Genomic DNA, 22,665 nt, shown 5'->3' with positions numbered 1-22,665 from the left:
ACAGGTGCTGTGGGGAGGGGAAGGAGGTAAGGCGGGGGGGATGGTCTCGGGGAGCCCCCCGTGGGACCACCTGATCACCTTGTAACCTCCCCAGCGCTTAGAACAGTGCTTTGCACATAGTAAGCGCTTAATAAATGCCATTATTATTATTATTATTCTATACAGGTGCTGTGGGGAGGGGAAGGAGGTAAGGCGGGGGGGATGGTCTCGGGGAGCCCCCCGTGGGACCACCTGATCACCTTGTAACCTCCCCAGCGCTTAGAACAGGGCTTTGCACATAGTAAGTGTTTAATAAATGATATTATTATTATTATGTACAAGTGCTGTGGGGAGGGGAAGGAGGTAAGGCGGGGGGGATGGTCTCAGGGAGCCCACCGTGGGACAACCTGATCACCTTGTAACCTCCCCAGCGCTTAGAACAGGGCTTTGCACATAGTAAGCGCTTAACAAATGCCATTATTATTATCATTATTATTATTATTATTCTATGGATGGTCTCAGGGAGCCTGTTACCTGCGCTCCGTCCAGGCCGCCGTCACCGCGGACCTCCGGTTGCAACGGCCTCCGACGTCACTTCCGGCCCCCTCCCCGCCGAGACCAGAGACAGCGCGGGCGCCTCCCTTCCGCCGGCCACTAGGGGCGGGCGGGAGCCGCCGGGGATTGGTCGGCTCCGGCGCGCGTGCGCGTCGGCCCCGCCGCGATTGGTCTGTTCCGCGGAGGGGCGGTGCGGGAGGCGACGTCATTTTCCAGCGACGGGCCCGGAAGTGAGGCGGGGGGTGTGATGGCGGCCGCTGAGGGGCCGCACGTGACGGGCCGCCGCTGAGGGGAGCCGCCGACGGCCGGGCCGGGGCCCAGGTAAGACGACGCCGGGTTTGCGAGGCAGGAGGTCCTGGGTTCTAATCCCGCCCCCGCCACTTGTCAGCTGGGTGACTTTGGGCAAGTCCCTTCACTGAGCCTCAGTTACCTCATCTGGAAAATGGGGGTGAAGACTGTGAGCCCCCCCCGTGGGACAACCTGGTAATAATAATGGCATTTATCAAGCGCTTACTGTGTGCAAAAAGCACTGTCCTAAGCGCTGGGGGGGATACAAGGTGATCGGGTCGTCCCACGTGGGGCTCACAGTCTTCATCCCCATTTTACAGATGAGGGAAGCGAGGCCCAGAGAAGTGACTTGCCCAAAGTCACCCAGCTGACAAGTGGCGGAGGAGGCGGGATTCGAACCCATGACCTCCGACTCCAAAGCCCGGGCTCTTTCCACCGAGCCACGCTGCTTCTCTCAGCTGTAGACTTTTAGACATCTTTTAATCAATCAATCAATCGTATTTATTGAGCGCTGACTGTGTGCAGAGCACTGTACTAAGCGCTTGGGAAGTACAAGTTGGCAGCATCTAGAGGCGGTCCCTACCCAACAGCGGGCTCACAGTCTAGAAGGGGGAGACAGAGAACAAAACCAAACATACTAACAAAGTAAAATAAATAGAATAGATATGTACAAGTAAAATAAATAAAGAAAGAAAATAGAGTAATAAATACGTACAAACATATATACATATATACAGGTGATGTGGGGAAGGGAAGGAGGTAAGGCGGGGGGGGAGAAGGGGGAGAGGAAGGAAGGGGCTCAGTCTGGGAAGGCCTCCTGGAGGAGGTGAGCTCTCAGCCGGGCCTTGAAGGGAGGAAGAGAGCGAGCTGGGCGGATGGGCAGAGGGAAGGAGGGCATTCCAGGCCCGGGGGAGGACGTGGGCCGGGGGTCGATGGCGGGACAGGCGAGAACGAGATACTTCTCTGAGCCTCAGTTACCTCATCTGGAAAATGGGGGTGAAGACTGGTAATAGTAATGGCCTTTGTTAAGCGCTTGCTATGTGCAAAGCACTGTCCTAAGCGCTGGGGGGGATACAAGGTGATCGGGTTGTCCCACGTGGGGCCCACAGTCTTCATCCCCATTTTACAGATGAGTGAGGTGAGGCACAGAGAAGTGACTTGCCCAAAGTCACCTAGCTGACAAGTGGCGGAGGAGGCGGGATTCGAACCCATGACCTCCGACTCCAAAGCCCGGGCTCTTTCCACCGAGCCACGCTGCTTCTCTCATCTGTAGACTGGGGATTAAGACTGAGCCCCCTGTGGGACAACCTGATCACCTTGTAACCTCCCCAGTGCTTGGCACATAGTAAGCGCTTAATAAATAATAATAATAATAATAATGATCAATCAATCAATCGTGTTTATTGAGCACTTACTGTGTGCAGAGCACTGTACTAAGCGCTTGGGAACTACAAGTTGGCAACATATAGAGACGGCCCCTGCCCAATGATGGCATTTGTTAAGCGTTTACTGTGTGCAGAGCACCGTTAATCCAGAACCCGCAGTGTGGCTCAGTGGAAAGAGCCCGGGCTTTTGAGTTAGAGGTCGTGGGTTCTAATCCCGCCTCCGCCAACTGTCAACTGGGTGACTTTGGGCAAGTTGCTTCACTTCCCTGGGCCTCAGTTCCCTCATCTGTAAAATGGGGATTAAGACTGAGCCCCCCGTGGGACAACCTGATCACCTTGTAACGTCCCCAGCGCTTAGAACAGTGCTTGGCACATAGTAAGCGCTTAATAAATGCCATGATTAATCCAAAACTCGCAGTGTGGCTCAGTGGAAAGAGCCTGGACTTTGGAGTTAGAGGTCATGGGTTCTAATCCCAGCACCGCCAACTGTCAACTGGGTGACTTTGGTCAGGTCACTTCACTTCTCTGGGCCTCAGTTTCCTCATCTGTAAAATGGGATTACGACAGTGAGCCCCCCCATGGGGCGGCCTGATCACTTTGTAACCTCCCCAGTGCTTAGAACAGTGCTTTGTACATAGTAAGCGCTTAATAAATGCCATTATTACTATTAATCCCGCCTCCTCCGCTTGTCTGCTGCGTGACCGTGGGCAAGTCACTTCCCTCCTCTGGAAAATGGGGAGGAAAACCGGGAGTCCCACGTGCGACCGGGATGGCCCAACCTGATGAGCTGGCATCTACCCTAGCCCCTAGTATTCATTCATTCATTCATAGAGAAGCAGCGTGACTCAGTGGAAAGAGCCTGGGCTTTGGAGTCAGAGATCGTGGGGTCAGATCCCAGTGGGAAGAGCACAGGCTTGTGAGTGTAAGGTCGTGGGTTCTAATCCAGCCGTGTGACTTGGGGCAAGTCACTTAATTTCTCTGTGGCTCAGTTACCTCATCTGTAAAATGGGGATTAAAAATGTGAGTCCCACCTGGGACAACCTGATAACACAGTAAGTGCTTAACAAATGCCGTTCTTCTTCTTATTTTTCTACCAAAAAGTTCAGGACGTGTCACCCCACTCCTCAGAAAACTCCAGTGGTTGCCTATCCACCTGCATCAAACAAAAACTCCTACTGGCTTGAAAGCAGTCCACCACCTTGCCTCCCCTCCTGTGCCTCACCTCGCTACTCTCCTTCTACAACCCAGCCCACACACTTGGCTTCTCTAGTGCTAACCTTCTCCCTGAGCCCCTTCCTTCCTCTCCCCCTCGCCCCCCTCTCCATCCCCCCCATCTTACCTCCTTCCCTTCCCCACAGCACCTGTATATATGTTTGTACATATTTATTACTTGATTTATTTATTCATTTTACTTGTACATGTCTATTCTATTTATTTTATTTTGTTAGTATGTTTGGTTTTGTTCTCTGTCTCCCCCTTCTAGACTGTGAGCCCACTGTTGAGTAGGGACTGTCTCTATATGTTGCCAACTTGTACTTCCCAAGCGCTTAGTCCAGTGCTCTGCACACAGTAAGCGCTCAATAAATACGATTGATTGATTGATTCTCCCTGGGCCTCGATCTTGCCTATCTCACCGCCGACCCCCTAGCCCACGTCCTGCCCCTGGCCTGGAAAGCTCTCCCTCCTCAAATCTGACAGTTACTCTCCTCCCCTTCCAAAGCCTTATTCAAGACACACCTCCTCCAAGAGGCCTTCCCAGACTAAGCCCCCCTTTCCTCATCTCCCACTCCCTTCTGCATCACCCTGACTTGCCCCCTTTGTCCGTCCTCCCCGCCCCAGAACTTATGTACATATCTGTAATCTATTTTTATTGATGTTTGGCTCCCTCCCTCTAGACTGTCAGCTCATTGTGGGGAGGGAATGCGTCTGTTTATTGTTGTATTGTGTTCTCGCACGTGCTTAGTGCAGTGCTCCGCACACAGTAAAGCACTCAATAAGTACCATTGTACCATTGATAGTGATGATTATGAACGAAATATGGAGTAACAGAGAAGCAGCATGGCCTAGTGGATAGAGCACGGGAGTCAGAACGACCTGGGTTCGAATCCAGTCTGCTTCAATCTAACAATTCAATCTCCAATCTAACCCGATCTGCGTGTATCCATTCCTTCTAGACTGTGAGCCCACTCTTCTAGACTGTGAGCCCACTGTTGGGTAGGGACTGTCTCTATGTGTTGCCAACTTGTACTTCCCAAGCGCTTAGTACAGTGCTCTGCACACAGTAAGCGCTCAATAAATACGATTGATTGATTGATTCCTCCCCCTTCCCATCCCCCCCCCCCCGCCCTACCTCCTTCCCCTCCCCACAGCACCTGTACATATGTTGGTACAGATTTATTACTCTATTTTACTGGTACATACTTACTATTATATTTATTTTATTTTGTTAATATGTGTTGTTTTGTTGTCTGTCTCCCCCTTCTAGACTGTGAGCCCGCTATTGGGTAGGGACCGTCTCTATATGTTACCAACTTGTACTTCCCAAGCGCTTAGTACAGTGCTCTGCACACAGTAAGCACTCAATAAATGCGATTGAATGAATTAATTAATCCCAGCGCTTAAGTACAGTGCCTGGCAATAGTAAGCACTTACTAAAGTAAAGAAGCAGCATGGCCTAGTGGATAAAGGCACGAGTCAGAAGGGCCTTGGATCTAATCCTGGATCTGCCACTTGTCTGCTGTGTGACCTTGGCCAAGTCACTTAACTTCTCTGGGCCTCAGTTACCTCATCTGTAAAATAGGGATTAAGACTGTGAACTCAATGTGGAACATGGACTGTGCCCAACCTGATTACCTTGCATCTACCCCATTGCTTAGAACAGTGCCTAGCACATAGTAAGTGTTTAACAAATACTAAAGCACTCAAATACCATTAAAAAAACAATAGGCACTAGAGTGTACAATATGTAAAATATGCAATATAGTTTACATTCATGCTCATTTGTGATCCAAGTTGTTTGGAAGCTATGCATTTGACAAGTTTCATTTCAGGCAGTTCGTTTTACTTTTGGGGAACTTGCACCAGATTTGAGACGCTAATCAAAATGAATCATGGGTGACTTAAGTTGTATTCACACATTGTGTTAGTCGTCATCATTATCATCATCAATTATATTTATTGAGCGCTTACTATGTGCAGAGCACTGTACTAAGCGCTTGGGAAGTACAAATTGGCAACATACAGAGACAGTCATCATCGTCATCATCAATCGTATTTTTTGAGCGCTTACTATGTGCAGAGCACTGTACTAAGCGCTTGGGAAGTACAAATTGGCAACATATAGAGACAGTCCCTACCCAACAGTGGGCTCACAGTCTATAAGGGGAAGACAGAGAACAAAACCAAACATACTAACAAAATAAAATAAATAGAATAGATTACAAGTAATCTACAAGTAGTACAAGCAAAATCAATCAATAAATAAAAATAAATAAATAAATAAATAGAGTAATAAATATGTACAAACATATATATATACATATATATCAATCAATCAATATATATATTATATATATCAATCAATCAATATATATTATATATAATATATATTGATTGATTGATATATATGTATATATATATTGATTGATTGATATATATGTATATATATATGTTTGTACATATTTATTACTCTATTTATTTATTTATTTTTATTTATTGATTGATTTTGCTTGTACTACTTGTAGATTACTTGTAATCTATTCTATTTATTTTATTTTGTTAGTATGTTTGGTTTTGTATATATATATATATATATATATATATATATATATATATATATATATATATATAGTCCAAAGAGTAATAGAAGTGTCTCCTGGGATGTTTTAGTTATGGTAACATCGTTCTTCTCTGAATGTTTGATCACACTGTCTCCCTTGCTAAACTCTAAGATCCCTGAGGGGCAGGGGTTGTGTCTTATTTTAATTCTCCCAAGCGCTCAGTACAGTGCCGGTACACCTTGGGCACTTAAATACTATTAACTGATTGATGTCTTGATTATCCCAGCTTCTCATGCTGAGCTAAGCTGGGCAAGACTTCTTTGCGGCTTGATTTAGTAGCCTCAGACCTAATGTAAAGAAATTACAGTGAGTAGTGCCAGTTTAACTGTAGTGGGAATTTTTGAAGGGGAAGCAGTGTGGCCTAATGGATAGAGCCCAGGCCTGTCAGAAGGACCTGGGTTCTAATCCCGGCTCCACCACTTGTCTGTTGCATGACGTTGGGCAAAGTCACTTCTCTGTGCCTCAGTTACCTCATGTGTAAACTGGGGGTTAAGACTGAGCTGACAATGACAATGACAAAACTGATTGACTTGTATCTACCTCAGTGTTTAGCAGAGTGCCTATCATCATCATCAATTGTATTTACTGAGCGCTTACTATGTGCAAAGCACTGTACTAAGCGCTTGGGAAGTACAAATTGGCAACATATAGAGACAGTCCCTACCCAACAGTGGGCTCACAGTCTAAAAGACCACATAATAAGCACTTAACAAATACCGTAAAAAGTGTTCATTTGCAGCCAAAGTCCGATTTTTGAATTTAGGATTTTAGGTATGGCTGATTGGCATTCAAGTGTGCAATATTCTGATTATTCTTTCCTCTTTAAAATAGTAACAAAACGTGGGGTGGGGACTGGCAAATGAAAAGGAATTTGAATACGTTTTTAATGCACGATTTTAACGTCTTTTATTCTTTTCCAGATTTTTCCAAAGGGAAATTGCAATAATAAAGATAATCTGATTTGGAAAGATTTCCCTCTTTTGTGGGGGAAATTGATTGAATGCATGAAAAGAAATAATGGCTAGCTATAAGCCTGTAGTTATTCAGACCTATCCAAAGCTTGGTGAAAAAATCACCCACGATACACTGTACTGGAAGAATTTCAAGGTAAGCGCGTAAATTGCGGAGAAAAATTTTAGTTTTATAAGATCCTTGAGGGCACGATTGGGTCTTTTATGTACTTTCCCACGCCCCTAGTGTAGTGCTCCACACATAATGCATGCTCAATAAGTAATATAGAGCATTTCTTCAGTATTTTGAGTTCCTTGTGGGCACATAGCATTCCAGAGCCCAGCATGAGCCAATCAATCAGTGGCATTTATTGAGCACTTAGTGTGCTCAATATCACCCACGATACACTGTACTGGAAGAATTTCAAGGTAAGCACGTAAATTGCAGAGAAAAAGTTTAGTTTTGTAAGATCCTTGAGGGCACGATTGGGTCTTTTATGTACTTTCCCACGCCCCTAGTGTAGTGCTGCACACATAATGCATGCTCAGTAAGTAATATAAAGCATTTCTTCAGTATTTTGATAGTTAAATTAGATTAATTAAATTACTAATTAAAACACAATTAAAACAATGACTAAATAGATATCTCCTCAACAAAACAAAATTGTATCCATTCTCTTCTTGTCATATTATTGTAAAAAAAAGGGCAGTTTTGAAATTTGCAATTCAAATTTTGTACCTCATCTTCAAATAAAACGTAACCTCAGCCTGAGATTTCTTCAGGATGACCAGCGGGACGATTCTGACATTGCAGTGTTTTCCACAGACTCCTGTTCAGATCAAGGAATTTGGCGCCGTGACCAAAGTCGACTTCTCCCCCTGCTCTCCCTTCAACTACGCCGTCACAGCCTCTTCCAGGGTGAGTTGAGCGACAGCCCTCGGCTCCTTCTCGTTCATTTGAGTCGCTGACCCGCGGCGGGGGAGAAACGCTCTCGTGCTCTGTGTCCCGTGAGCAGATCCACATCTATGGCCGCTACTCCCAGGCACCGATTAAGACGTTCTCCCGCTTCAAGGACACCGCGTACTGTGCCACCTACCGAGGCGACGGCCAACTGCTCGCTGCCGGCGGGGAAGAAGGGGGCGTCCAGCTGTTCGATATCAGCGGCAGGGCCCCTCTGAGACAGTTCGAGGGCCACACGAAGTAAGGAGCTTTCCCCCCAACCTAGGCAAGCGGCGGGACCTCGTGGCAAGAGCCCGGCCCTGGGAATCGGAGGCCCCGGGTTCTAATCCCACCTCTGCCACGTACCTGCTGGGTGACCGTGGGCAAGCCGCTTCGCTCCTCTGTGCCTCGGTTCCCTCATCTGCGAAAGGGGGATTCAGTTCCTGCTCTCTCTCCTGCTGAGATCGTGACTATCTTGCATCTGACCCAGCGCTTAGTGCAGGGCTCGGTACATAGTAAACACTTCATACCGCAGTTGGATGAAGGTGTGAGAGTGACTTGTCTGGGCATGTTTTTTGCTTCCCGGTTGCCTTTGCTACTACTACTACTACTAATAATAATGATAGCATTTATTAAGCGCTTACTATATGGGGCTCGGTACATAGTAAACACTTAACAAATACCGCAGTTGGATGAAGGTGTGAGAGTGACTTGTCTGGGCATGTTTTTTGCTTCCCGGTTGCCTTTGCTACTACTACTACTAATAATAACGATAGCATTTATTAAGCGCTTACTATGTGGGGCTCGGTACATAGTAAACACTTAACAAATACCGCAGTTGGATGAAGGTGTGAGAGTGACTTGTCTGGGCATGTTTTTTGCTTCCCGGTTGCCTTTGCTACTACTACTACTAATAATAATGATAGCATTTATTAAGCGCTTACTATGTGGGGCTCGGTACATAGTAAACACTTAACAAATACCGCAGTTGGATGAAGGTGCGAGAGTGACTTGTCTGGGCATGTTTTTTGCTTCCCGGTTGCCTTTGCTGCTGCTGCTACTACTACTACTACTAATAATGATAGCATTTATTAAGCGCTTACTAAGTGCAAAGCACTGTTCTAAGCGCTGGGGAGGTTAGCAAGGTGATCAGGTTGTCCCACGGGTGGCTCACAGTCTTCATCCCCATTTTACAGATGAGATAACTGAGGCCCAGAGAAGCTAAGTGACTTGCCCAAAGTCACACAGCTGATAAGTGGTGGAGCCGGGATTTGAACCCATGACCTCTGACTCCAAAGCCCAGGCTCTTTCCACTGAGCCACGCTGCTTCTAGAAGTATTGAGCTACCATTTGGTGCATCAGTCATGTTCCCTAAAGCGATCTGCATCTTCAGAGCCTTCTTGTGAACGAGGGAACTGTTTTACATCAAGAGCCATTGTACTAAACAGGCCCTTTTGAATGAAGCTTCAGTTAAACTGGGTCTTTGAAAGCTGGGCTACAGTCAGTGTAGTGATGTTGACAGTTAAGGATTCAGAGCCTGAGGTAAATGCGCTTGTTCCCTTATTTTACGAGTTGTGACCTGCTCTGAGCAGTGTAGTCCTAAATTGCAGATTTCAGTAGGCAAGCGAGGCAGGGCCATGTACCTGGGGAGACCAGACACTTCCCTTCTCCAGGATAATACTAATAATGGCATTTATTAAGCGCTTACTATGTGCAAAGCACTGTTCTAAGCGCTGGGGAGGTTACAAGGTGATCAGGTTGTCCCACGGGGGGCTCACAGTCTCAATCCCCATTTTACAGATGAGGGAACTGAGGCCCAGAGAAGTGAAGTGGCTTGCCCAAAGTCACACAGCTGACAGTTGGCAGAGCCGGGATGACCCTCCGCCCCTGCTGGGCTCTCTGGCTTTGCTCCGGCGGGAGGATGTTCACGTTTGAATGTGTCTTTAGCTCAGCTCAGAACTAAATGGAAGCTTTTGACCCCCCACACGGGACCGGGGCTGTAGCACTTCCTTCCACACCTTACATAACCAGTGGTACTTATTGAGCGATTGTGGGGTGTGAAACACCGTACTAAGTGTTGAATGCCCTAACACCCATATCCACGCTTCCTCCTCTCTAGACAATTCCTGTCTACCCTCTGTGATCCATTAAGCTATCAGTGGTATTCATAGTATGCAGAACATTGTACTAAGTGCTTGGGAAAGTACAATAGAGTAATTAGACATGATCCCTGCCCGCAAGGGTCTTAGAGTCTAGCTTGGGAGACACATGAAAATTTAGGTAGAGGGAGCGGATAAGGGTATATGCAAAAGCTTGGTGAGAATCTAAGTGTTTAGGGGGTGTGGACTCATGTGCATAGTCGTAGGGGAGACTAGAGGTTAATCGGAAGGGCTCGGAAGATGGGGAGGGTGGTGGTCTGTTGGATTTGAAGGCAGAGGGAGTCCCAGGCAGCATGGAGGGTGTGGGCAAGGGGATGACAGTGAGAGAGATGAGACTGAAGCACAGTAAGTAACTTGGTGTTAGAGGAGTACAGTGTTGTGGGCGATGAATGTTATGGGACATTAAATATGTGGGTTGAGTGCAAGAGATGAGGTGAGGATCATGCCAAGGTTGCAGACATATGAGGATAATGAGGGTGTTTATATTGATGGGAAAGTTGTGGAGAGGCGAGAGTACAGTGCTCTGCACACAGTAAGCGCTCAATAAATACGATTGATTGATTGATTGGGTGGGAACATGAGCAGTTCGGTTTAGGACATCTTGATTTTTTTAGTTGTGGGTGGGCACCCTGTCAACTGACTACTCTCCCAAGCGCTTAGTACTGTTCTCTATCCAGTATAGAGGCTCAGAAAGTGCCATTGATTGATTGGCTCTCAGAGGACTGGGCTCCTGCCAGAGCTGCATTTGAAGATCACAGGGATGCCAGCGAACAGTTGACGTGTGATGGCTTTGAGGATGCTTCCGCGCTGTGCCAGGTCTTTGAGCTGTTAATTGGGCACAGAAGGAGCACAGACTAAGTACCTTGACATGCCATGGGCTCCTCACAGTTGAAGTGTTTCCTCATCCCCCGACCCCTACACCGGCTCTTTTGCCTCCTGCAGTCCTGCCCTTCTGTCTGTTCTCTTCATCAACATTTAATGGGTGCAGAGCATTGTAGTAACCATTTGAAAAGACAAAATGAAGGTCCAGATCCCTGCCCTTGGGGAGCTTATAGTCTTTTCGGCGAGAGCTGTCAGTAGCAGTTCCATCACTAGCATCCAGGCAAATGATTTCTTCCGTGACCGTTAGACAGTGCTAGAAACTCACGAATATCTGCAGCGAGTGTCAGGCTTTGTACCAGAGCCTCAGAGAAACTGTTAAGATGTTTGATCTCTGCCCTCAAGGAGCTTATATTCTAATGTTAGAGACAGTGGCTATAACTTAGGGAATTTGTGGGTACTGACCGAACTGGGGTAAATACAGAACTCAAGTGAATAAACCATTAACGAACAGCGAAGTGTTTGAATGCAAGGGAACCGATTGTCGGCCACAGTATGTGATGGTTTTTTTCAGAGCGGTTCATGTAGTAGATTTTACAGCTGATCGGTACCGGATCCTTTCTGGAGCTGATGATTACACGTCCAAGTTGTGGGACATTCCGAACGGGAAAGAGATCACATCCTTCAGCGAACATACGGATTACGTGAGATGCGGCTGTACGAGCAAGGTGAACGAAGACCTCTTTGTAACAGGTTCGTTGGCGTCTAGGAATGCTTTTCCAGAATTGCTAATCTTTCTTGCACTGCGTGACTGGGATTTTTCTTTGTGCTTCTACAGTTTAGTAAAGGCTGGCTTTTTATGCCCTCTTAGTGTTTAAACTTATCTCTCTCCATCTTTTCCCTTCTGTCTTATTGTCCTTCTCTTCCTTAAAGTAGTTTTTTGTGACTTCTGTCTTCAGTCTTTGTGGGCCTTCGGAATCTGATTGGGTGGTTTGGTTTTGTCCACACCTCCATGGCAATGGTGTATCGGTGTAGAAATGGTTCAGAAGAGAACAGAGTGTTCCAAATTCGTGGCTCAGTGGAGAAGAGCCCGGGCTTTGGAGTCACAGGTCATGGGTTCAAACCCTGGCTCTGCCAATTGTCAGCTGTGTGACTTTGGGCAAGTCACTTAACTTCTCTGTGCCTCAGTGACCTCATCTGTAAAATGGGGATTGAGACTGTGAGCCCCCCGTGGGACAACCTGATCACCTTGTAACCTCCCCAGCGCTTAGAACAGTGCTTTGCACATAGTAAGCGCTTAATAAATGCCATTATCATTATTATTATTACTATTATTATTGATGCAGCTTGGCCTTGCGGGAAGAGCACAGCGCCGGGAGTCAGAAGGACTCGGGCTCTCATCCCGGCTCCGCCTCTTGACTGCTGTGTGACCCTGGGCAAGTCACTTCACTTCTGCACCTCAGTTACCTGATTTGTAAAAGGCTGAAAGCCTTCATCCCCACGTGGGACATGGACTGACCAATCTAATTATCTTGTATTTATCCCAAGTACGGTACAGTGTCTGGCATATAGTAAATGCTTAATGAATACCATTTAAAAAAAGAGCAACAGAACCAGTATTTTCAAAGCCTTTCCAGCATTGTGGGAATTTTGGCAGTGTTGAGATGGGAACTGTTCAGTACAAGGTAGACATTGCTAACTAATAATAGTGAAGGTGTTTGTTAAGCGCTTACTGTGTGCCAGGCACTGTATTCAGCACCGGGGTGGACACAAGCAAATCGGGTTGGACATAGTCTCTGTCCTGCACAGGGCTCACGATTTTAATCCGCATTTTACAGATGAGGTAACTGAGGCCCAGACAAGTGAAGTGTCTTGCCCAGGACCACACAGCAGACATGTGTCAGAGCTGGGATTAGAACCCCTGACCTTCTGATTCCCAGGCCTTTGCTCTAACCATTAAGCCATTCTGCTTCTCAAGAGCTGAAGAGAGCACCTCACACGTATGGGCACACAAGAGTAGTAGTGAAGGTATTTGAGCGGACACGGGATGGAAAGCGCCACTCTAAGCATTTGGAGAAGTCCGACAGAAGCATATGAGGCACGTTTCTTGCCCCCAGGGAGGCTACGTATTAACCCATAGGTCCCTGTTGATGGGGGTCACCTAGCTACGTGGCTTCAAGCCATATCGTTTGTTCATCCAAGTGGGCAGGCACCCTTTCACTTCAGCAGAAGAAGGCTTTCCATCTCTCCTCGCGAATCTGGTGCTCGGGTCCGCTCCTTTTCAATTAGGCAATGAATCACATGGAACTTGACCTGGTGTTTCAGGTTCGTACGACCACACCGTGAAGATGTTCGATAGCCGAAGCCAGAAGAGCGTCATGACCATTATGCATGGACAACCCGTGGAGAGTGTCCTGCTTTTCCCATCTGGAGGTCTGCTAGTGTCAGCAGGTATTTCTTGCATTCCCCCATTCTCCCCGGCCCCCCGCCTCCGTCCCCACCTCTCTGGACTTCAAAAACACAAGTCCGGGAGGTAACCATTTGGTCAAACGTTCTGCTGCCTTACTGAGAGGGAACGACTCTGTGACAGCGTGGACGGCACGTACTTTGAGGTCATTTCCACAGGTGATCGGGCAGGTCAGAAGATAGCAGATAAATGTGGAGATGATCCACATTTGCCACATGTGCCAAGCACTGTTCTAAGCGCTGAATATAATAATGATGGCATTTGTTAAGCGCTCACTATGTGCCAAGCACTGTTGTAAGTGCTGGATATAATAATGATGGTATTTGTTAAGCGCTTACTAGTGCAAAGCACTGCTGTAAGGGCTGGATATAATAATGATGGCATTTGTTAAGCGCTTACTATGTGCCAAGCACTGCTCTGAGGGCTGGATATAATAATGATGGTATTTGTTAAGCACTTACTATGTGCCAAGCACTGCTCTGAGGGCTGGATATAATAATGATGGTATTTGTTAAGCACTTACTATGTGCCAAGCACTGCTCTAAGGGCTGGATATAATAATGATGGCATTTGTTAAGCGCTTACTATGTGCTAAGCACTGCTCTAAGGGCTGCATATAATAATGATGGCATTTGTTAAGCGCTTACTATGTGCCAAGCACTGCTCTAAGGGCTGGATATAATAATGATGGTATTTGTTAAGCGCTTACTATGTGCCAAGCACTGTTCTAAGCGCTGAATATAATAATGATGGCATTTGTTAAGTGCTTACTATGATTGAATGAATGACTATGAATGAGGAGACTGTGAGCCCACTGTTGGGTAGGGACTGTCTCTATATGTTGCCAATTTATACTTCCCAAGCGCTTAGTACAGTGCTCTGCACATAGTAAGCACTCAATAAATACGATTGATGATGATGATCGTCCAGAGCAGGATACTAAAGGGAAAGGAAGGCTTTTTTGATGGACATGTGGAAGATGGCACATGGTGGGCTCCTAAGGGGTGAGGTTAGGGGTTTCAGGTTAGGGTGTAATCACGGAGGGCAACTGTCCCGTTGCTGGTCCAGGTTTCCCTGGGTTCCAGCAGATTGCCGGCCTTTTGGACTTGGCTCGTTGGCGTGACCCAGGACGGCATCCTTGGGTTGTAGAGCTGGCTTCCCTCGTACGGTCCCCTGAGTGACCTCTTCCTCTTGGGCATCACAGAGTGGGAAATGAGCAGGGGTTTGACTGATGGAGCGGGTAGTCCTCCCCAGGGTGTCCAGAGCTGCACCGCGGGGCCGTGAAGTTCAGGTGGTGGCCCGTTCTGCTGGCCCTCCCCATTCTCTGGGGGCACAGGGTGGTTCCGGCTGGGACTGGGTCAGGGCAGGTGGGGCTGAGCAGCCCCACCCCCACGTGGATCTTTAAGACCCTTTTTTGGACCCTTTTGTAACCTGCCTCCCCCTGCCTGACCGAGCACCTCTAAGTCCAGGTGCAGGCTGAAATGCGCTCCCTTCTACGGGATGAAAGAAGTGTTAGTTAAACTAGCCAATCCTGGGATTTTTGTGGAAGTTGCAAGTATGCAAGGTGAGATGACTTTTTTGCAGAAAGAGGATGCTTTTACAGAATTTGGAATTTAGTCCTGGGCTTGGGTAGGAATATCCGTACGCGTATTCTTTCTCATTTGTTTCTGATGAGTGCGTCCAAAAAAGAAATTCTGTTTGTGCCTCTTGAGGGCTTAGTCAGTCAGTCATGGGAAGCAGCGTGGCTTAGTGGAAAGAGCACGGGCTTGGGAGTTAGAGGTCGTGGGTTCTAATCCAGACTCCATCACTTGTCAGCTGTGTGACTTTGGGCAAGTCACTTCTCCGTGCCTCAGTTACCTCATCTGTACAATGGGGATTAAGACTTTAAGCCCCAAGTCAGGCAATCTGATTACCTTGTATCTACCCCAGTGCTTGGCACATAACATTTAACAGATACCATTATTATTTACTGAGTGCTTGCTGGGTGCCAGAGCACCAAACTAAGCGCCTGGGGAAGTGCCACATGATCGCGTTGGTAGACATGATCCTTGGCCACACAGAGCTTACATGTTGAGGCAGACATTTAAATAAATTACAGATAAGGGGATGTTATAGAGTGTAAGGTTACATACGTAAGAAGTGTGGGTCTGGGATGCGAGTCAAAGTGCTTAAGGGATACAGCCAAGTGCATAGTCGACACAGGAGTGTGAGTAGGGGAAATGAGGACTGGACTTCACATTAGGCTTTTAGAGACAGAATTCTTCGGTCAGCACTACTTGGTTGTGTGCTGATCGACAAGGACATTCCGTAGCTTCCTTTGAACTTGAGAGGCTTTGAAGGCGTGGGTTATTAGATGAGACTTACTTTCCTCATTTTTAGGCTGAGTTTCAGACATAGTTCTTAGATTACGTAGGGGTTGTGTTTCTGAAGCGCCTCTTGTTACAGGGCATTTGTGATGGAATCGTTACACCTAGGTAGATGCCACACAAGTGCCTAAAAGCATTTCGTCAACGCTGCATTGTGCTGTATCTAGACACACATTGTGGGAAGAATGTTCCCTAATTCTTCCGTAGCATTCTAGCCAAGTCAATTAATGAAAACAGGCTCCGTGGCAGCGCTGAGTGCCTTTCCTCTCCGATAGCTGGGTTTTAGAATTTGCAGGCAAGAAAGCCTATGCTTTTTAGGGGGGTAACAAATGTCACAATGTTTACTTTACATTTCATTCTTTCCCTTTCATAGGCGGTCGTTACGTTAAGGTCTGGGACATTCTAAGGGGAGGACAGTTGCTAGTGTCTTTGAGAAACCATCACAAAACAGTAACGTGTTTATGTCTGACCAGCTCTGGACAAAGATTACTCTCCGGCTCACTGGACAGGTCAGTAGCTGCCATTGCAGATGTGCCTCAGTATTGTCTTCATGTTGACGACAATGTTATCCATCCATGGTTCCTGGAAATGAATTCGGTTTACTTGGAAAAATATGTTGAAGAGCCCGGTGAAAATTGGAACCACCTCCCTGGGGGTTATTTTCTAGTGTTTTCTTCCTCACATGGATTGGTTTTCCTTAAAATACAAAATGACTCGAAGTATTGCATTTTGGAAATACTCAGTAATGGTTCTCTCCCACTACTAAATAAAACTGACTCCCTTTGTTCTGAGAACTCATCCTGAGAGAGGGCCATGCTAAGTCAATCTGTCAAGGGTGAGAGTGCCCCATTTTGGCCACTCGACAAATGACTTAATGTCGACAGATAAAAATTGGGTGCAAATATCTTCTGCTATGATTCCTCTGGGCCACCGGTCCTCTTGACATAGTCAATTATTGAAACACTGCTGATAGCTTTCAGTGGTGTTTTAAGGCATAAAGTTGCAGCTGGCAGGTGTTACCCGTCCACCATCCTTGCCTCTTCCTGTTCCTAGCTGGGTGTGCACGTAAGAATAGATTTTTCTGTTTTTAGTGTTTTTTCCAGTTCATTTTCTAAAGATTTTGATCTCTAATTCAGCTGATGGTTTGTTTAGGGGTTGGGTGATCCTTTAGTTTTCCTCCCTGGCCTGCTGTGAGACCATGGCCAAGTCTGTGTGACCAAAGGAAGCAGTGTGGCGTGGTGGAAAGAGCATGGGCCTGGGAGGGTCAAAGGACCTGGATTTTAATCATGGCTCTGCCCTTTCCCTACTGTGTGACCTTGGGCAAGTCACTTAACTGCTGTTCCTCAGTCTCCTCATCTGTAAAGTGGGGATTAAATCTGATTCCCTCCTGTTGGACTCTGTCCAGGCTGTTTGTCTTGAGTCTACCCCAGTGCTTGGTACATAGTAAGTTCATAATAAATGCCATAATTATTGTTATTATTGCAAGTCACTTATCCTCTCACAGTTTTCCTCATTTGTAAATCATGGGTAAGTGACCAGCTCTCCTTTCTCTGGATCCCCATCTGGACACAGACTTTGTCTCATTTGATTATCTTCTATCTGTCTCAGCACTCAGCATAATGCTTGGCACAGAATATGTGCTGAAATGCAACCACTATTAATATTGGGAATCAAATTATCTCTCTGAAATGTTATTCAGTTTGAAGAGTAAAATAGGTTCACATATAATTTGTGGTTTTCTTTTTATTGGCTTTCAAAATAGTTTTATCTGCCCCCAAACTTTTCATTAACTTCTCCCAGACTTACTGGTACCTTAGTGATGATCTATCTGGTGATTGGGAAATGAGCACAGGACAGAATAACAGGAAAATGAATTAATTTGTTAATTTTCTTTTTTGTTATGATATTAAGCACTGCAGTTTGACAAGAACTATGCTAAATGCTGGGACAGGTGCAAGACAGTAAGATTAGCCATAGTCCCAGTCCCAAACAGGGCTCACCACTCAAGAGGTGTGGAGATCAGGTGTCTTATCCCTATTTTTCAGATGAGGAAAGTGAAGCACAGTGACGTTACGTGACTTGTGTGAGTCCTGTACCTGCTTCTATATCTTGTGGTTTTCTGATTTTAAGGGAAGGTCCTTATCTGAGAAATAATTGTAAAAGTTGTGTACATTTTTCAAATGAAAGGGTTTTGGTACGCAAAGTTCTCTAGCATTGAATTACTTCTTTGAGAGAATAAAATTTAGTGGCCAGCAGTATTTGAGCACTTACTATGTGCAGAATAATCTCCGAAGTGCTTGGGAAACTACCAAACAACAGAGTTGGTAGACCCGTTTCCTGTCCCCAGTTTTAAAGAGGTATCTTTTCTGTTTCAGTACGATCCTAGAGATTTTGTGCTTGAGGCAGGAGAGTTCCAGAATTTTTTTCATCATCAAACTGCTCTTCCTTACAGGCATGTGAAAGTGTACAGCACGGCCTCATACAAAGTTGTCCATACTTTTACCTATGCGGCATCAATCCTAAGCCTGGCTCTGGCGGTATGTCACATTTAAGACTTTGTTCTCTTTTTGGCTTTATGCATTAACTCTCATACGCAGTCCTGTCTTTCTGTGAATTATTTCAGTGTTTGTCTCCCCCATTAGCCTGTAAACTCAAGGGTAGGCATCTTGTCTCCTAATTTGATTGTACCCTCTAAAGTGTGTAGTATAGTGGTCTGCACTTGGGAGCTCAATGAATATTGCCGGTTGGTTAATTATGCACTTCCAAGAGAGAATTTATTGCATTTCTCTCTTTCCATTTGAGCAATTTCCATAGCCACCAGTGTGGGTTCAGCAGCAGCAGCCTAGCTATCTGAGGGGTTTAGTACCCGCGCCAGCCAGGTGGCAGGCCTCTTTTTGGCCTTACTTTCCCTTAATTACTCCTCTGCCAGTCCTTATCAAGTGCCCGCCATGTGTGGGGCACTGCATTAGCCCAGTACCCCCCAAGCACTCTTCCAACAAGGATGAACAGTGGTCCTCTGGCCCATCTGACCCAAGTTTTGGGTGAAGAGAGGCCTGATTTAAAAAAGTACGGGGGAAGGATCCTTTGTTCTCAGTCCCCTCCCCACATTTCAAGTGGCCATCTTTTCTTCTGTGTCCTTTTGCCAAGTTGTGCTTTCACAGTGGGTGACTGTCTATAAAGGTTGCTCCTAGTGCGTAGAAATAAACCCCTCCTGAGGTGCTTGGTGAAAAAGCAGAGCCTCAGTGCTACCCTCCTCTGTGGTCAGAGGAGCAATTGGTTTGAGCCTCACATGCATTCTTAAACTCCATTGACTCGCCACATTCACTTTGTTAAAGGAAATAAGAAATCAGTATTCCTTTCTTACCATCCCCTTGTATACGAAGACTAGTGACTACTTCCAAAACTGTCCTAAGGGCAGTATATTATGAGGTAGTAAATCACCCCTGTTGAATAGAGAAGGGAACGCTCTATAGGTTTCAACTCGGCGGACCGTGTGGATCTGATCAAGTTTCCTGATGTTGTTAATTTTAGCCCGAAGATGAGACTCTCATTGTAGGGATGACCAATGGAGTGCTGAATGTCAGACACCGAAAACCTGAAGTCAGAAAGGAGCAGCACTCTTCCCGGAGGCGGAGGCCGGCTTATCGAACTTTTGTGAAAGGGAGGAATTATATGCCGAAACAGGTACTGGCAGTTGAGGGAGGGAAGAAGCTGGAGGAAACTTCAGAGTCTTCCACCCCCATTTGTGGATTCGCTGCCTACCTCATGTTGCAGGCGGGTTTTATTATTAAAGGACCAGCCTCTGAAAATTAATAGACTGGTCCACCTAGTCATTAATCGTCTTGCCCTCTTGTCTCTTCACAATTGTCTATTGGCATTGTAAAATAATTTTTGTGTTTAAAAATGGTAATAGGATCCTGAGTAATGGAAATTAAGACTAGGGTTTTAGGTTTTCTTTTGCTTTGCCCATTAAAGATTGGTGACCGCCACAAGGTGTTCATTGAATTTTGACTTGTGTGCTTCCCCCCCAACCCCTTTTTTTAATTGCTCGTCATCCCTGTCCTATGCCCCAAACCCAGGGGATTGGAGGGGCATCTGGCTATGTGAATGCCTATTATGGCATCCTTGTGGAAAACATTGCAATGACCTTTTGTCAGGGTTTTTTACTCACTCCTTATTACTCTTTTAGGCTGACTTCGTGGTTAAGAAACAGTCGAAACAGCTCCTGAAGTTGTACGACAAAGACCTGAAAAGCTTCCAGGTCTCTAAGGCTCTTGACACAGTTCTTCAGGTAAGAGATCCCTTTTTACTTTTATCGGCTCCTGGACAGTACTGTAATCCAGGACCTTGGGATAAAGAGTTTTCAAGGTAAGCAGTTGAAACCGGAATGGGTAGTGGGATGTGTTTATAGGAGTTCTGACGCTCAGAGAAATCAAAATCTTGCATGTGAGGTTGGGCGGTGAAGTCTTAACAGAAACCCAGGAGGATCCAGATTAGAGCAGTGTAAGAGGATCTTGAAGAAATTGGGGCGCTTAATGTGGAGAAGAGAAGGTGAGGACTGCCATCTTCCAGCAAATTAATAGTATTTTCTGAGCACCTACTGCAGAGCACTATACTAAGTGCCGGCAGGAGTACAATAAAGTCAGCAAACACATTCCCTGCCCTCAAGGAGCTTACAGTGTAAGTGAAGCAGCTGGAAAGCTTCATGATGAGCGTACCAGCCCATTCTCCCGGCACTGGGGGACCCAACAAGGAGACATAGACACAAAGTAAGGGTGGAGAGATTTCGGTTAGACAGAAGGAAATAATCTTTTGGCTGTCAGGATGCTAAATCATGCATCTAAGGGGTGGGGAGTCCCCATTCTGCTGGATCTTTAAAACTGGAAGAGGCAGCTGTTTGTACTGGATGGCCAAGTCGTGGATCCAGCGACCGTAAGGTTGCTGTTACCTGTCTGTCCGGATTCTAAGCCCGTCACAAATCTTAAACCTTTTCCTTGTAGTCCAGAGATAGAAGGAGGCATCCAGAAACTGCCGTTGCCATCATGCAGGAGTTAAATCGCCGAGGAACTCTCGCAAACGCCCTGGCGGGCCGAGACGAGCAGCAACTCAGCAGGATCCTCAACTTCCTACTCGGGTATGGGAGGACTTGCGTGTGCTCCTGGGGAATCCCGGCTTAATCCCCAATGTGCTCCAAGTGGCTTTGAGTTTGAACTTGGTCCAGCGTTTGTGTTAAAGAGAGCCGTGGTAGGGTGGTCATCTCTTCATTTCTGATGGAGATATTTTCCTCTGCAGGCACGTGGTAGAGCCTAGGTTTGCCCCAGCCCTGTTAAACGTTGCAGAAATGGTCATTGGTAAGTAATAGGGGATGCTGGGAGTGGGTTTGGGTTTTCTTTTTGGCTTTTATCTTTTTTTTTCCTTTCCTTCCCTTCCCTCTAGACTGTAAGCTTGCAGGCAGGGAACATGCCTACCAACTCTTACATCGTGCTCTCCGAAGCTCCTAGTACATTGTTCCGCACAAAGTAAGCACTCAGTAGATACAAATGATTTGATCGTTTCAGATTTTTGAACCGTTTCAAAGAATCAATGCAAAACTCCAAGCAGATTCTCTCTGATTATTCCCTAAACTCTTCATTAGAGTTTTTGTGAAAGGAGAGGACTATAAAGCGGGTTCTTTCCAGTCAAGAGGTATGACTTACTGTCCCAGAACGAAAGGTAGCATAGTGTATAAATTACTATGAACCCAATCTTTTCTACTGCACATTTTCAAAGTCCAAATGCTTTTTCACTGATTTTTTTTTTTATTCTTTTCTTACTGCCTTAGTTCAAGGTCCCTATTGCCTTTACTTAACAGTGACAAAGCTGACCAGCATGCCTGGGGGGAAAACCTGGGCCTCTAACCAATATGTGTTTTCTCCCCCAGACATCTACCTGCCCATGGCCGGAGTGTCCTCCATCATCGACAGACAATTTTTGCAACTCCAAGAGCTTCTCGAGAAAGAGATTGGCTACCAGGAGGAACTTCTGGAAGCCTTGGGGATGATGGATATGCTCTTCGCTACCATGATGAGGAAACCAAGCACTTCCATAACGGAGAACAAGCCCAATGGCATTTCCAGGGAGCAGGAACATGATAAAAGCAATGTGTCTACTTGATGCCATGAATGGTCAACAGCACCACTGGACTTGAGCCCAAGAAGTATTTGAGAGAACTCTTTTGTGTACAGTGCTGGTTTTCTAAGTACAACTTCTTCCTCGAAGAAGTTCCCAAAGTGATGGTTTAGAAGAGATACTGAGTGGGTACATGATGTTGGGAAAATAAATCCCAGTTTTAAGATGTGGCTTTCCCATGTTGTTTCTTGAGCCTGCAGCTTCCAGTGAACAGCATCCAATAGTTGGGGATGAGCCCTGAGGTCATGTGGCCTAGTCCCCTGCATGTGCATTAAAATATTCCAGATGAGTTAAGAACCCAAACCTACTCATTGAAACTTCATGCCTCGTCCAGAGTTGGTGGATGAAGCAGAGTGACGGTGGGTGGTCATCCTAAGGAGAGGATTTCCTTCGGAAAGTCAGTGGATTTGGAGCTCTTCCCATAGAGCGGAGGTTTCCTTTCCAGTACGAGGCTAACTTTCACTTTCTCAACTGGTAGGGGCCATGAGCTGCCAAGGCAGCTCCCTGCTTCCCTAAGGCCAAGTGGGTGGTCCACTGCTCCCCTCAAAGACGTCGGTTTTGAGGGACCAGGAGCCAACACATTGAGGGGTTGGAAACTCCTACTCAGCTGGAAAGGGGAGACTTGGTTCACTCTACAAGAATTGGAGAAGGAACCTGCACGGAGTTGGGGCGTGTTAGGACTGTCCTAAGCAATCTCCCTGTGCCCCGCCAAATTCTACTGGTGTGTTTGACTTTCTCCCCAGGCTGAGG

At 46.3% G+C, this 22,665-nt stretch overlaps 1 protein-coding gene across 1 annotated transcript; it reads left to right on the top strand.

Annotated features, from left to right (window-relative positions):
- The first annotated feature begins 766 nt into the window (after positions 1–766).
- Positions 767–22,081, top strand: UTP15 (UTP15 small subunit processome component). The gene is made up of 13 exons (XM_038765491.1): positions 767–855; positions 6,967–7,153; positions 7,823–7,915; positions 8,013–8,197; positions 11,489–11,667; positions 13,240–13,365; positions 16,121–16,256; positions 18,200–18,284; positions 19,279–19,431; positions 19,937–20,038; positions 20,748–20,881; positions 21,040–21,098; positions 21,668–22,081. Exons 2-13 carry the CDS (start codon positions 7,064–7,066, stop codon positions 21,898–21,900), a joined length of 1,575 nt encoding a protein of 524 aa, XP_038621419.1. The 5' UTR covers positions 767–855; positions 6,967–7,063; the 3' UTR covers positions 21,901–22,081.
- Positions 22,082–22,665: the final 584 nt, after the last annotated feature.

This window comes from Tachyglossus aculeatus, chromosome 23 (genome assembly GCF_015852505.1).
Source record: "Tachyglossus aculeatus isolate mTacAcu1 chromosome 23, mTacAcu1.pri, whole genome shotgun sequence".
Taxonomy (NCBI): domain Eukaryota; kingdom Metazoa; phylum Chordata; class Mammalia; order Monotremata; family Tachyglossidae; genus Tachyglossus; species Tachyglossus aculeatus.
The sequence above is the reverse complement of the archived record's forward strand: the minus strand, read 5'-3'. Positions and strand labels throughout refer to the sequence as shown.

Excerpts from the sequence above, each read along its gene's own strand:
- UTP15 (XM_038765491.1), top strand. The coding sequence starts at position 7,064 with ATGGCTAGCTATAAGCCTGTAGTTATTCAGACCTATCCAAAGCTTGGT. Across the intron at positions 13,366-16,120 it reads AGGTCTGCTAGTGTCAGCAG|GCGGTCGTTACGTTAAGGTC; the intron begins GTATTTCTTGCA and ends TCCCTTTCATAG. Across the intron at positions 20,039-20,747 it reads CTCTTGACACAGTTCTTCAG|TCCAGAGATAGAAGGAGGCA; the intron begins GTAAGAGATCCC and ends TTTTCCTTGTAG.